The 16,364-nt window shown below is 43.4% G+C and overlaps 1 protein-coding gene across 1 annotated transcript in view; it reads right to left on the reverse strand.

Moving 5' to 3' along the window:
- COL26A1 (collagen type XXVI alpha 1 chain) overlaps positions 1 to 16,121 on the reverse strand; it is a 170,008-nt gene extending 153,887 nt beyond the window's left edge. Inside the window, exon 1 of the mRNA XM_051635773.1 lies at positions 15,970 to 16,121. Coding sequence (XP_051491733.1) covers positions 15,970 to 16,121 — 152 coding nt within the window. The remainder of the gene's footprint in view (positions 1 to 15,969) is intronic.
- Between the last annotated feature and the right edge of the window lie 243 nt (positions 16,122 to 16,364).

Below are 16,364 nucleotides of genomic sequence, written 5' to 3' on the forward strand. Positions count from 1 at the left end.
TATCTTTTTGTTTCCATAAGGATAACACACTGTGTGTTATACTTAGCAGAGATCAACGGTTAGGGCATAGAAAACAGTAGGAGTGTTTTGATAGCTACATAGATTTCCCCAAGTTTCCTCATAACATTTTTCACTGGAGCTATCAATTTCCCTGCAAACCTAGAGAGGAATTTCAATAAAATCAGAAGGTCGCTGACTTTCACTGGGAAAAAGTTGCAGTTCTGTCTCAATGAGAGCGAACTGTGTCCATTTCTCTGTGTAAATAGTACAGCATCCCACTTGCTTTGCCAGAACAGCAACCCGCATGGTGTGCGCTGGAGCCCATGGTTAGGAGGGATTAGTTACTTATATACACCACTTAGGCCAGGAGCAGAAGTTGCCCTCCACATGTCAAGAAAACCAGATTCAAAAGCTACCAGACCTGTGGTATCTCTTCCTGAACCTTCCATTTCTACATAACTACATTATTCCCTTCTTACTCACAGATACACATCTCCCTGAATGTGCTTTGTCTCTCATCAGGATCACATTTACCCGCTAAAAAGGAAACAATCTCATCATGTGTTACTGGAAAGCTCAAATAAGCCAGATTGGTTTATAAGTTTCTCCTGTTCTTGGCCACATTTGTGCTGTGCTCTCCACAGGTAGTTAGGTTTTAGGATCCAAGGCTGTCTTTCAGCTCATTGTCCAGCAAAAATTCAATTGCAAGCAGCAGTCTCTGCATTAGAGTGTTCAGATTTGACGAACCATTGCTAAGGAATCCATGAAAGGCCACCTGGCAGGGGCAAGGAGATGGCTGCACACAAACTTGTGATGGCAAGGTTCAGTTCAAAGCAGTCTGCTCTTCCATTAGAAAGTTTTAAGAGGTCTGCAAGTCAGAAGACACAACAAGCCACAGGACTCTTGTTGTCAGTATTGATGTTTTATGCATGCCTTACTCCCACCAAGTACTCCATACTCTCTAATAAAGGTTACCCTGACTCCTGTGAAAAAGGGAGGGGAAATCATTGCAACAGCCCATTCGTTTTGGGAAAGGAATAAAACTGGAAGACTGCTGGTGTTTCTGTAGCCAGACAGCAGCAGCCTTTTGAAGCAGCAGAGAGCCAGAGGCACGAACACGAGTAAGACAAGTTCCAGGTCTCCCACTCAGCTATGTTGGTCAGACAAAGACTGGAAGGAACTCCAATCTTTCTGCACACACCATCCTCCTCTCCAATAAGAGTCTGAAAAAGTGGCCATAAAAATAAGTTCTGGCTAGCAGAGTAAGATGGGACAATTTATCTAGGTACCTCCCAACAGCATAACCCTTCCTCAGGGGGCAATATGCTCTATGCTTAGTGCACTTCAAATACTCAGTTGCCAATAAAAGTCTCAAGTTTTCCCACACAAAGTGGATTATCAGAGACTGCTGGAGGGAGTTAAGTCCTAGAGGAAGCTTTACCTTGGAAGGAAAACACAGTTCAATCTGCACAACAGCTTTAACCTTCAGCAAGTTCTGTAGCCAAGAGCATTTAACTGTCCTTTCCTTGCCTTGTTGTGTGCATGGTTGACCTTCCAAACAACATTACCTCGAGCACTGAACTCACTGCAATTCATAAGAAACTGCAAAAACTTTTGCTTTAACCTTCTGCAGTCATTGAAGTTACAGAGGTTAAAGGAAAAACCTCTCCCTACTGGAATTATTGAAAGTCTAGAAGCAGAATAGCTAAATAGTACAGAGCCATGGGTGCAACTCTCTTTCAGAGACAAAGAGAGAATGCAACGCCTCAGAGCAACATTTAGCTTCCTCAGCCATGAGACCATTCCTCTCCTCTTCCAATCTCCCATCTCATTCCCATGGCACCTTCCAGCTGCTGTAACTAATGAAGTAGGGGCTCTTAAGTTGATAGCACTCATCTATGACACATTCTTGATTCATTTGTACAGTAGATCCACCCTGTATGTCAGCACTAATAGAAATGCAGAACATAACAGAGGCAGATGAAGACTTAAAAAAGGTTGAGTAGGCAGGTAGTAGCAGAAATAAGTTAATAATGTCCAGTACATGCACCTCTGTGTATCTGTTTATACCCTCCTAAGAGGAAAGATGTGAGGGCAAGGAAGATTTGTGTAGCATAAGTCCCTCTAATTTATATCCATTACCCAGCTCCTCTCAATCTGTTGGTGGCATGTTCCAACTGAATCAAACAAATATGGTTGAACTGAACCATAATTACCTTTATCATGAAAATGAAAGAAGTTAATCCAGGACCGAGAGCTCAGAAATAAAAGGGGAGTTCACTCCTTTGAAGTGCTTTGCTTTTACAGGCATTCTTCTATGCACTGTTTTGCTCCTCCCTCCCCCAAGCTTATTGCAATCAATGATGAGACAGTAGTTTCCAGTGTTCACAGAGGGAGGAAAGAGGAAACATACAAAAATATCCATGGAATCTGTATTTGTTAAATTAGACTGACTTGATGGAATTTGGCATTTGATATCCATGCAGCATGGAAATCATGCACAATTACAATAAAGTATGTCATTTTTGCAACATAAAATCTCCTTGAATCAGAGCTTTTCAAAAGAAGAACCTGAGTCTAAACATTTTTGCACAGCTGGATAAGCTCGTTGTAGACAAGTCTCCTACCTTCATTTTGCCAACACACTCATTGTACTGGTTTGCTCTTTCCTAGGGAGCCTGATCTTGAAGGGAGGGATGGGGTCAAGTGGGAAAAGAAAAAAAAAAGAGACAACTTTGATTGAAAGTACAGAACTGGGATTTGGAACAGCATCTATTTGTCTGAAATACACACTTGTGTTCAAAGAACATTTGCCACTCGTCTAAGTGTCCTCCTCTGAAGATCTGATCTAGAACTGCTTAACTTAAAAGGACAGTGCCCCTAATCTTCATAAAAAGTACATTACTAACTTTTGTCACAGTCAGTACTTCTAAATTTACACCAACATAATAAATTCATTCAGAAGTAAACTCTAACTCTGTGTTAGCAGGAAGTGGAGGGGCAATCGTAAGTGAAGAAGCAGGACACGGTCACACGTCTGCCTGTCCTCAAAACCTTTACAGAGAAAAAAACATTAAGAAAACTAGCCTAAGGCATCAGCAGCCTTGTAACAGCATCCTATGCTTTACTAACACTCCTGTTGTGGCTACAGTCTTCTCCACCATCCATAAAGTCAGCTCACATAGCTGTCTTTAAATCCCCTTGCTATGCTACATCACAACAAAAGTACACTTTGAACAATCCGAGTTCTCCAAAATGGACACATTGGGCTCCTGCTGCTTTTCAGCATCTCCTCCAAATCACACTTAGGCCTACAGGGCCTGGATCCACATGCATCAACAGCTAGTCTGCTAGGACTGAACAGGGTCTGCTCCTGAATTCTTGGTGTTTTGTTTTGTGTTTGTTTTATTATAGAGCTCCATACAGACAACAGTGCATCTTTGTGCCCCACATTCAGCCCTCTGTTGCCAAACTCACAGCACTTACCAGCAGCAATGAAAGCCACATGCATGACAGGAACACAGGGACTTTGCCTAAATGAAGCAGTGTTTTTCATTAGCATTATACTGGCACAAAAACCACAAATTACAACAAGAACAAAAGGCAATGTCAAAAAGAGAGCACTGAGCATATCAAAGAAAAAAATTAGAACGGCATGAACAAGCCATTGCTTCCTATTAAGTGCATGATGCTAATCTACCCATGTAATGTGCACGTTTCAGGTTTTTCTTGGAGCAGAACAGCAGAGATATTACTGTCATTAGAGAGAGAGAGACCCTTTTGATAGCTAAAAAGTATATTTAAGGAGATCCCACAGACAAAACACGGCTTTTTCTCTTTAAGCAAACACAAATTTGTTTTCCTGAGCTATTTCAACATTCAGAGCAGTGTTCTGTGGGCCCAAAAAAGCACTGAAAAGCAGATCAGAGCATCAGCTTCGGATTCACAAGTGTTAGGATGCAACTGGAAATACCCATACGGATAGCTGTGTCAGGTAAACAGAATCCAGAACTCCTCTAGCAACTCTTCTTCCATTGCACTCCCCCCACTTCTCCTTTCCTGAGGCACATGACAATAGTTTTATTCAGACTAGGTCTTCCATTTGTTCAGCAACTTGCAAAGGAGTTTGTGGGCTCTAGTATGCAAGGGACTGTGCAGCAGACCTCTCTAGTCAACTACCATGTGGTTCCCCACCATTGCTGGGAACTAGATTTCATGAGCCAAGGGAACCTCTTTCTAGAGTGAAGTTACAGTGAGTGTACAGGCTCAGCTTTATTCCACATTCAGTTGACTGCCATGCAAAGAGCCAGACTTGACAACATCCTCATTGAAACTTCTAAAGAAACATCCTTTCCACAAGCACAAGAAAACCCTGCAGCTTGATAACGCTTCCAGTGCTGGAGGAAGTGACTAGAAATAATAAGCCAGGCTATATAAAGCTGTCTACTTACACTGATATGAGGTCAACAGTTTCTCCTTTCCCTTTTTGACCTGTCAGCTTAGCCACCTGCATTTAGTGAGACAACTGAAGTTCAGGTACCATTAGCCAGCATTTGCATTACATCTGACTGCTGGTGTTCCAAGAACATTTTTTTGGAGACAGCCATACACCCCACCAACACGCCTTTGCTCCTGGAGTGCAGCACTTTCCTGAAGTAACTGTTTTACTGATACTCCAGGCCATTGTGAATACCAGGCTGTGTTGCATGGAGTAGATAAAGCAGGCTGTCTTTTGCTTGCCCAGCTCAGACATCCCCAAAATAAGCCATGCAAAGCCCCAGTTCAATAAAAACAAAAGCTTTGCAAAATGTCTCTGCCTGGGTATTCAAAGTGTTAATCAATCTGAAAAACAAAACCCAAAGCCTCTGTGTTAATTTGCTATTTAAATTGAAAAATTTTTATTCCATGTCTGCCATGTCTGGCACAAGGCTGTCCTGGGCGTTACTACAATAAAAAATAATTTGGAAAATAATCCTATTGTTCCAGTCACACCCATGGGAGTTTCATGTGTAGGGAAGTAGGAACATCAAAACTGAGATCTGTTGCGTGATCAGAGCACCGAGTTTGCCCTTTACAGTCAATTTTGATTCAAGTGCAAGTTGGGAGAGAGATCAGAGACAGTAAGATAAGGCAGGGAGATGTCTCGATAGCTTTAGGTTAATAAATTCCTACTTGCACAGCCTAAAACTCTCAGAAAGTCAACTTTACTGTAGTAAACTAGCAGTACTCTTTATAAGCATAAGTCCACACCCACAGGTGGTTAGGTGATCACATCTTTCCCTCTCTCAAGACAGTCATTCCCAGTGCCCACCTCAATGCAGTAATGCATTGTCCTAGAACACTTCCCAGTAGCCAGTCTCAAGCTCTCTCTCAGTGTTTTCTCTGCACCAAGTGGAAGCCTCAGTCAAAGCTTCATGTGACCATAACACAGCTTGGATGCAGTAATTACAGGCATGCAATAATCTACTATACCAACAACCTCTTTTTCACCTTTCTCCAGACTCCCACTCTTACACTCTGCCGACTGCACTGGTCCAAGGCCATAAAAAGTAACTACATAGCATTTGCTGTACATCAGCTCTTCTGCACACAGTAGTCCCAAAGCCCTCCTAGTGAACAGTCTGTATTGCCTCATCAAGTTTTAAACTCACTCTTAAGCAGATGGTATACATTTTAATCACACAGAGCCTGCTGCACTTCAACAGCTCTCTACAGATAGACTGTACAAATGTATCTAGAAATGAAGCACTCTACCTATTTTCAATTGAAAGCTTTCTGCTTTTAACACTTCTTCCTAAGCTTTCACTGGTTTTGGAAGCAGTCTCCATATCCCATTTCTAGCCAAGAACAATTACTTGTATTCTCCTTTTCAACTTTGTTGCAATTTTGTGGTTCATTAGGAAAAAAAAAAAATCTTAAAAAAAAAAAAGCCTCTCCTCACCAGAAACACTCACACCTTTCTGTATTATTAAAAAATTCTTGAGCAATCTAAGAAACCACTTCAGTGCCTTGGTGCTTTGGAAGCCTCTTTTTGGTCTTGAGGGAGGAGATCTACATTTTGGAATCCAGGTGGAAAATGGGTTTGATTTGGCCAAGTAATAACAGCCAAAAAAAAAAAAAACCAACACAAAAAACAACCCCCTGTAGCCTGTGCACGCACAGTAGATTCCTTAAGAATGATAACACTGCCTTGAAACATTCCCGAGTATGCATGTGGGAAACTGGATGGGGAGAAAGCAGCACTGAGCAAGATACAGGGGACAGCAGGAGGTCCAAAGGAGAGAGACAAACATTACATTTGGCCAGAGAAATTCCTGCCCTGTTCTGTAGGGTATGGCAGATTCCAATAGGTGGGAGGTTGCAGGGATCTTTTGGCTGTTGTGCAAGTTTTAAGTCACCTACCAATGCAAAAGGGCATGGCAACCCAGCTGTCTCCACCAAAGCCAAGTGGAAAACTCCACAGCAGCATTTTAACCACAAATTTGGTAAGGGTGCAAACTGATGCACTCAGATGATCCACCCTTCTAAAGCAAAGGCTTCACTGAAATCCCTCATTGCTTTGCTGAGAACAGGAATGCCTGGAGTTATTGATGAGAAGAGTCTCTGTCTATGCATGCAAAGCAGCAGCAGCTTGCACTAGATACACCCACATCCCGCTTCAGACACATAATGCATGCAAAAGCTTGTGAAAAACCCAAGGCAAAGTCATTGAAGAAAGCTGATCTTTTTTTCCTCCTGTCCTATTTACAGTTTTCTTCAAAAACAACATTCACAGGTTGAGGAGTGATACAAAGAGGAACGCGGAAGATGAAAGTTTGATTAAAACAAGCAGTTATGATCTGAATTTTACTGATGGGTGACAATCACTCAGGATTTCTGCTACCTTTTTTGTAGTTTGGAAAGCACACTATACTGTTGCTTGACTTACTGTGGGCAAACTGGTAAACCTGTGAATGACACATGGCTGCTGAGCAACAGTCTACAGTTTATTATTACATCGAGTATGTATGCGAGCAGCATCCACACATCACAGCTTGTGGTGGTTTTTCTCCCCAATACACACTTAGAGAATTTTCCTTTACAGCTTTCAGTACAGCTTGGAAAAATATTTACATGCAGCATCTCAGCAAAGGATGATGCCAAACGCAGCCAGTCTGTAAGCAAAGGCAGCAACTGCCATCACAACAGCCCTCACTTGACCCATTTATATGGAATATGTATTTACTTATATATTCTCACCTTCCTAACAGTTATGCAGCAACTCCTCCAAAAGGTACTTGGGAGCTGAAAATCTGCTTTCAGCAAAATTGTATAGCAATTTGTAGAAGCTGCTTTGAAAACCTTCTAGTTCAGAAGCCAAAAACCACTAGGCAGGGCCTGACAGACATAATTAAAGAGCCTGATTGCTTCAAAGGACATTACCCAAGAAAATGAATATGTTGCTGCTGTCCTTGCAATAAATTTCCAATGGGTTTGGTTGCAGAGGTCTTGAAAGGGTTTTTGCAGACTTTTAATTACGCAATCAGGACTCAAGTTCTGGTGCTTGGTAAAATAGGATCTTATTTCTACTTGCAATGTGCACTTACTCAAAGCTTAGAAGCCTAAGAATTCCTACAACTTTGTAATCTTTTTTTTTTTTTTTAATCATTTGTGATATATATTAGTGGCTTCCAGTAACAGTGGCCCAAGAGACAGCATTTTACTGTGTGACAGTTTAAACCATTTGGCTCAGAGCTGTATACCAAAATACACTGCAGGGAGACTGTATTTTGCTGCAGGTTATGCTGATTTACAGCAGTGTTAAGCCAAGTGCTGTAACATCCTACAGAGCCATTTTGCCTCTTTGCTCTCTGCTATACATCACATGCTGCATTGGAACACAGACAGTTTGCAGCATCACAGCCCAGAGCTGTCTTTGCTCCAAGACTGGTGCCGTTTGGTAGCACACAATAGTTGTTGCTTCTAGAGGTGTGTTAGACATTCATCCTCCCACAAACAATTGCAGCTGGGAAAAGGAAAGCACCACAGCATGTGCCATCACCCAGCCCTCTGCTGCTGTTTGATCCAGCCTGCCCTGCTCAGCACCTCCCTTTCCCACCTCTCTTCTTGCCCACCAAACAAAATCCTTCTCTGCAAAGACTAACACCCAAAAACTGATTTCAGCCATCCAGGCTCAGAACAGTGCAGTAAACAGGGAGCACAATGATCTCTATTCTGTAAGAGTGGAAGTTTATACAAGTGCCAAGTATCATCCATAGATTTGTTATAAACTTCTGCATATATTCATATACAATACTTTGGATTATGCATCTTTTTCCTGTAAGGTCTAACCACACCCTCATGAAATACTCCCCAGAGCCTTCCCTTACACAAAGGGACATGTTACTGTTCCCATTTTGTTCAGGAGAAAGAAAAGAGAGAGAACTTGCAAGTCTCAGATCCCAGACTTTGTGCTGCTTTATATAATATACACTAAGCATTTAGGGGAATGGTCTTTTTCTTGGGAAAGAGGATGGAAAACAAAGCCTTATGAATCAGCCAGCTGATAATTAAAAGCAACTATATCCAGATCACTTTAAGCTGCACATGAGAATCTCAACTCCTCAGATGCTGAATTCCTCTGCCGACCAGAAAAGCCAGGGTCACTTGCCCAGCTGGTCACTATTGTTCTGTTCAATAAAGTTCTGGCAGGAATGCATGTTTAACAAAATACAGAGATTAGGCATAGCAAAGAATGCAGCTCCCCCCTCAGTGTTTAGGTTAGTGGGGTTTGCCATGTTGAAATACTGAAGCTTAAGCAGATCAGATTTTCTCTGTACTGTACTGCTAGTGCCAGTGACAGACACAAGCTGACAGATCAGTTCTCAGGATCACTGCCATTTTAGCTTTAAGTTCATTAAAAACAGCATAAAAAGTTCACCTCAAAGCTGCAATGGCCACTAATTAAATCAGTGTTTTCTTGGGGATGTAGAGTACCAAATGAGAAAAGCTCTCTGTACTTCCCACACAATAGAAACTCTTGAAGAGTAGCTTAAACCAAGAAATCAGATTCTGAGAACCCTGCAACAGGGTAGCTCATCCTCAAATGTCTCAGGATAGCCTAGATTTCTGAAAGGAAATCCAGCATCCAGTGACTAAATACAGCATCAAAAATGGCAATGATCTTCCAAACATCTGACTTGGTTCCTGACAGTTCAACAGCAGGATCTTCAGCTCAATATACAAGGCACACAGGATTAGAGTCAGATGCAAAAACGTAATGAGAACAAGTAATATGGATAATCTTAGAAATACCTTCAGAGATCTTGCAGGAGCATAGCTTTTTCCAAGTCAGATGCCATGCACAAAGCAGCTCTGGTACTGCACTGGGCCAAGAATTTCTCATCTCAAAGAATAATTATATTAAGTGGACCAATATTTGAGATTTTTAATAAGATTTGCGAAGAATAAAGTCCTTGGATAAGGTTATAAATAGCCTTGATTACACCTTAAATTTAATGGCTTATATTTAGAGATACCAAGGATTCACATTGAGCAGGGTGGCAGAAACCAGACCACTTCTGGGAAAGTAGAAGAGGGAATCAGGCAAGAAGAAAGCCAGGAGGCCAAGCAGTCTGAGGCAAGAGAAAGAGAAGTGGTCTCAGATGGGGGGGTAAGGGGGAATTTCCTTTGGGAGAACACAGAGAGAATCTCCCTTGGGTTGGAGAATTGAGTTCAAGTCAACCTCCCTTTCACAAACAGGCACACTGTAGAGCTGTTGGTAGAGCTGTCATCCATTGCTGCCTCAAATGAGGATTTGAAAAAGTGCTCTGCTGCGTTTACAGCAATAAAGAGAGCCTGGAGGAAGGGGTTAGAAACATCTGAGTTTAATAAGGGCTAAGCAGCACACAGCAAAAAACAAATGTCTGCCCTTCCGTTCAGGGCTACCACACCCCACCAAGCACCGCAGCACCAGGCCAATGGGAGCCTCAGCACAGAGACGTTATGTCATCCCAGCAGCCCATCCTGCCCCCAGCCTTTTCACCATGAGGAGAAGCATTTCAAACCAAGCTCAGAGCTCCCAGAAGCATTTCAAACTGAGATCAGAGCTCCCAGCACCACTCTTCTGAATGGCTAAATAAGCAAAGAGTCTTGTGGGGGAAAAGCAGATGTTGATTGACACCCAAGCACAAAATATGTTGAGGACAGAAGGGAAGATTTTTCTGTGGTGCCTTAACTGAGCAGCTCCACCTCACAAGGTCATCACAACAGGGTGAAAATAATATTTAGCTCATTTGGCACCTATGCTGCTGCCTTTTCTAGTCCTAAACAGCTCTAACATCCAACACACAGAGGTAAGAAGCATCCTGTTGCAGTCTCTCACACAGATGACCAGTAACCTTAGTGCTCAGGTCTGCAATCACACTTGCTGCATTACTTCACTTCTGCAGGGTCCATCCCCAAAACTGTCCTCACATGGAACCGATATAATTCATAAAATGCTTCTGACTACACTACCTTTATGAAGCACTCTCTTCCCACCACACGTACTTGGTCTTTTTATTCAGTTGAGAAGTGAAAAACAGGAATCAAATCTTGTCCATCTGCAAAGTCAGAAACAACTCCCCTCTAGAGTGCACCTACTCTACAGACTCAGTAGAACTTAGTTACATGCCCATGTCCAGAAGGATATTCCTCAGCCTCATGATTTCACTGCAGTGGCATTCCTGAGATGCTCTGATGGATTTCTACATGGTGATACCTCGCATAAGCTTTAAAGTTTTGACAGATGGTTTGTTTGCTCAGCATAAAGGAAGGTGGCTGGACAATGACAGCCTTACTCAGCTCTCACAGGACAGACAGGAGACATGCACCAGACCACAGAGAAGTAAAAAGAGTCTTCCATAAAAGAAGCTCACAGATACCTTCTCTTCTCAGCTTCAAAGAGATTTTAATATCAGCTACTATGATCTTAAGTGGCAGATTCTCTTTTCCAGATAAACACTAGATATGAATGTGGAGACCGATCTGTCCCCAATGTGAAACATTAGGAAGCTGCCTTCAGCTCTTGTCTCAATAGCATCCACTCTGTGGGACTCTGGGTAAACGGCATTTCTAAACAGATAGGAGAAGTTTTCTTCTTTGCCAGAGCTATGATTTCCCTGCTTTGGAAACTGAAAAGAACTCTCGAACTTGAAATAACTTATTTGTTGGTCCTCTCAAAATTGCTCAAGTATTTGAAAGGGCTATTAAGCACTGGAATAGGCTGCCCAGGGGTGTGGTCGAATCACCATCCCTGAATGTGTTCAAAAAATCATATAGACCCAGGGCTACCTTAAAGTAGTTCTTAATTTTCCCCCCTTTATCATGACACACCCCAATAAAACAAAGATGGGAGTAAATATTCTATGATCCAAGTGTCACAGAACTACTCCCCCCCAGCAAAGCTGTGAAGTTTCTAATCTGATGTTAGGATTTCAGCAAACTAACAAACTCAGCTTTGAGAAAATGAACAGAGTTATTGAAAGAGACACATTTGCTAATTTATCCAAGGGGAGCACAAGTTCACTGCCACCCATTGCTTTGCCTCTTCGCTCCCTTTCCTTCCTAGAGCTGCTAAATGAAACCTACATGAGAGGAAATGATTCACACAAGCAGCTGGAAAGGCAAGAAGACAGTAGGAGATTTCCTAAACAAATACAATTTACTGCAGTAACTACAGTCATGTTTGGTATTTCAAAGCCCTTCCAGTGTCATTAGGTCCCTACACTACCATTGGCTTCACTGTCTTAATTGCATTGCGAAGTTGCAGCACTGAACCCCACAAGTCAGATGAAGATCATATGGCTGCAGAGTCCAGGAAACAAACACCAGATAGTCCAAGGGTTTGATGATGAGCTTAAGACCTCCTGACCTCTTGGTTACCTGGGTTGGGCACTTCAAAGGGGAATTAGTGCAGACAACTCAGCATGACACAAATCCCAGTCTGTTTGCTTGACATCCTCACACAGTCCGTAGCAAACCAGAGAGTTCAGGCAATGAACAGACCATTAGGTGGTAGAAGGAATGACTCAGAAAGCAAGATCCTATCAGTAAAAGGAAAGAGAACCACATTTCTCCAGTATGTATTGTTTTATATTCCACACCCATTTAAGAGCCACAAAAGGGGCTGAAATCAGGTTCAAAACATCTTTCTCTGGTAAAGAAAGAATTAAGAGACAACTGTCAGGAAAACTCCAGCTATGTGCTCTGAAGATGCGCTGACAGACTGCATAAATCAGGATACTGATTTATAGATCATATTTTAATATCAAGAACAGGCCTCTACCACAAAAGACACCCACATTTACTTAAAAGTACTACAGCTTCACCTGAGAGGCTGGAGGTTGTAAGTACTCATTTATAATTACCAGTATAGTCTGGATAAGACTTGGATAGTCTTGTTATTTGTAACATCATGGTTCTAATGTTAACTCGCAGGAAGACATTTCTAGACTGAGGTGCAAGTGTTTTGAAGATCTACCCTATCACATTTGGACTTTGCATCCCCCCCAGCTAACACTTGTGATGCTACTGCAAAGCTGCAGTAAGAAAGTTATCATCCTACATTGCTTTCCTGTTCACACCTGGGGGGTTTCTCTCAGCTACCTTCACCTCCCAAAGAGGCTTCCAGTCTAAGCACTGCATCTAGTCTCAGATGCTTCTAACTCCCACACTTGAGTTCACAAGGACTTGAGATGCATGACTAATTTGAAACTAAAGGAAAATAGGATGAGCAGTTAAGCTGAGAGAACACCAATTCCAAAGACAACTAACACAGATGCAGTATTTCTTTGAGAACCAAGCTACTTCCAGCTTGGGAATAAGCTTCCCTTAACTCATTTAGCAAAGCTTCTCTTGTCCAAGTCTGGAGAACAACAGTCTCTGCTTGGCAGACAGCCCCTCCATTCTTATGCTTTGGGCAAGACCTACTTCCCATTCTCATTGCCTTAGCACAGTAGCAAGTTAGAAATGCAAGCACTGAATGAGCATTTTGTACAAAACTGCTACAATATCTACAATGCCAACAAGCGCTGCTGCTTGCATTTCAGTCATTATTACTTGCACAGCCCCTACAGAATTCAAAGCAATTCAAGCACATGCAAAGATAGACTGCAAATGTCTTTGGTCTAATAACCAAGATCTGTCACTAAAGACAACCAGAAGCTAGAATTTTCCTTTTAGTGAAAGAAACAAAGCAAGCAACATTCCACCAAAACAATTACTCAACAATTTCATTTTTTAGGATAAGAGTAATTTTTTTTCTCCCCTCCAAATTTCTCTTCACACCCCCCAAGCTTTTTACACTGCCCAGGGCCTTAGTTTTCTGGAAGAAAAAGTGTTCAGCAGACTTCACAGCCTCAGAAGTTCATCTCTGATCCAGCCTGCAACCTGGATACCAAGGACTAAATCAGCTGTTAAATTTAGAATGGTTTGCTATGTGGAAGACAAAAGATTCCAAAAACTTTATCTTTTTTTCTCTTGGAGAAATGCAATTTTTATTACAAGTTAATTTTATAAATTGATTGCAGATTCCCAAACAGCTCAATCATGTCTCCTCTTGCTGATCAAGGACAGAAAGACAACTGCAGAAACATGTCTTGTGTCAAGAAAACATGTCAGCTATAGGTCACCAATATGCTTCAATGTACCAAAACCTAGGGCTACAGCAGCAGCTTTCAAGGTTCTGGCCTGCTTCTACTTGTCTGATAATACCCATGAAAAGTTCCAGAAGTCACTGGACAAAGCACTTACTGGGAAGGTTGCAGAAGAAAAAGTGAGAGAATTGCCATGTAGTGCTATTAACCACCTATCCACCATCTTGTGCTCTCCAGAGCCTCTTCAGAGCAGAGGCCAGCAAGCTGTGCAGTGATGGGGCTGCTATTGCCTCAAAAAAATGCAGGTGCTACCAAGAGCTTCTGTTTAAATGGCAGAAGTAATGTTGAACATTGTTAACAACAACTTATACCAGTCAGATTCAGTCCTCTGGGGGGGAAAAAAAAAAAGGCTTCACACCCACATCAATGTTAGACTTAAGAGCAAAAAGCCTCATTCTTACACAGTACCATATGAAATCCAGAAAAGTACAGCTATCCCAACCTGAAGATGCACCCTGCAGGAGGCTCCCCCCAAAGGTCCAACATTGTGGCTGGAGAAAGTCTTCCCACATAGATTTTCCCATCAGAAAGTGAAGCTGTTAGACATTTGCCAACAGCAAAACTCCACCGCCCAAGGGGAAATTAAAACATAAAAATGTTGCTTCAACGTGTGATATTTGACTAAGTACTTGAATTTTTATTTCAAAACATCCACTAATGATCTTCTACCTCCCTTCAACTTATTTCCCCTTCTGCTTTGACCAAGAATGGGATATTCTCACATGGCAAAGTTCCACTAGACAAAAAACCAACCACCACCACAAAGAAAAACACAACAAAACAACCCACAAACACCACCCAACTAATTTACCAAACATCCTTGTTTAAATCAGCCTTCGGTGGTTTTATACAACACTTTATAGACTTGGAGAGGGACGCATTGCCCTGACAAAGCATGAGCTATCCAAACAACTGAAACATGGGAAAAATCATCCAAGAGTGTGAACTGGGGAAGGTCTTTGGTGAGCAGATACAGTCTGCACTCATGTAAGCGTGGTAGCTCTGAACAAAGATCTGCAGGCTAATAGATACATAAGACAAATGACATGTGGTTCTCATTGCAGCTCACGCTTTGGGAAGGGGGTACCTTGGAACAGATCCAGCTGGGATAGGTTTATCCCATTACTCTCCTATAATTTTCTGCTGTTTCAAACCCTTTGACAGTTACTGTAGTTTAACATCACACCCCCTACAGACTGAGACTTGCTTGACAGGCCAGCAAACAAAACCACCCCCACTTGGGGATGAAATATGCACCATATGTGAGAATCGTGCAAGGCACAAGGCTAGCACTCACTCGTGCACTTGGGTGACACGCTGATGTAAATCTGCTGTGTAGATGCCTTATCCCAGCCCCTGGCCCAAAGAATTGTTGCTAACCTAAGCCCTTCTCCACAGCAGCACAGCTCATGCATACTAGGTATTAGCAAGGGGAGGAGGAAAAGAGGTAGAGACAGGATGGACGAGCTCTGAATATTAAATTCCGAAGTCCCCATTTAAGGGAATCGCAGGAGGAAAAAAAAATAAAAATAGCGAAATTCAAGAATAACTGGAATCAGGTTAAGCTACTCTCTTGCTTTATACAGTGAGACTCATTCATGGGAACAGCTGTTTCACCTCTACAGAAATACCCAGAGAAAACAGAGGGGAGGGGGAGAAGCCTAAATTGTTTGCTCTACTGAGGCAGCAAGATAATGTAAATCAGTTTTGATTTACTGAAAGTTTATAAGAAACAGGTTGGGAGGCAGGCAGAGGAGAAGAAAAGGTTGGGAGTTTTAGTTTTAAACAGCTATTTGAAAGCTGCAGTTCTCAAATAGAGATCTGTAAGTAAGGTTTCTCCTTTGTTGAGCTGAACAAGTTTTTCCTCGCAGCCGAAGGCTGTAACAGTTCCCTCTGCCGGCATCGCCGGAGTCCCGGTTCAGGAGGTTTTATGCTCCGGCTGCGCACTGCGCGGGGACACACTGCCCCGTGGACCCGGCAGAGCCACTTTCCCCTCCTCGACGGGCTGGGGGACGCAAGAAGAGGAGAGGTTTAATTTGCCAAAGACCAGGTCCTCGAATCTCAAGTTCTCCCTGCCCCAGGAGGGACACTGCTGCGGGCAGGTAGGGAGCATCCCCCGCTCCACTTAGGATGGGGCAGCCTGCCCGGCTCCCCGAGGGGCAGCAGCGCAGAAAGCCCCTCGCAGCCTCCTCGGGGACCGCTGCCCGCGGTTGTTCCGTGCCCGTCGCTCCCCCCAGGAGCCACTGGCGGGGCCCAGCCTCCTCGCCGGGGAGGCGGACCCTGTCTTACTCACCGGCGACTGGCGAAGCCGCTGCCCGGCGAGCCTGAGCTCTGCTCTGGGTAGTTGTGCTGTAGGGTTGATGCCGGGAATTGATAGAGGAAGCCAGTCCCTAGCGCACATCCATGCAGGCAGCAGCACCAGGACAAGAAAAGGGCGAACTGCATTTTTGCAAGAGGAGGGTTTTCCTCCCGCCCCCCGCTTGTCCTCTCACACGGCGCGGCAGGCGCGGGGCCCCACCGTGCCTCCCCCGGCCGGGGTCACGGCGGGATCCCACGGGGCAGAGGTGCCCCTGGGACCGGGGACCACGAGGCAGGGGTGCCCGGGACACAGGGACCGCTGCTCCGGCTCCCAAAGGGAAGCTCCGTCCCCTCGGCAAGCCGAGCCCCGGAGGCGGCGGCTGCTGCCCG

This window comes from Apus apus, chromosome 18 (assembly GCF_020740795.1).
Source record: "Apus apus isolate bApuApu2 chromosome 18, bApuApu2.pri.cur, whole genome shotgun sequence".
Lineage (NCBI taxonomy): Eukaryota > Metazoa > Chordata > Aves > Apodiformes > Apodidae > Apus > Apus apus.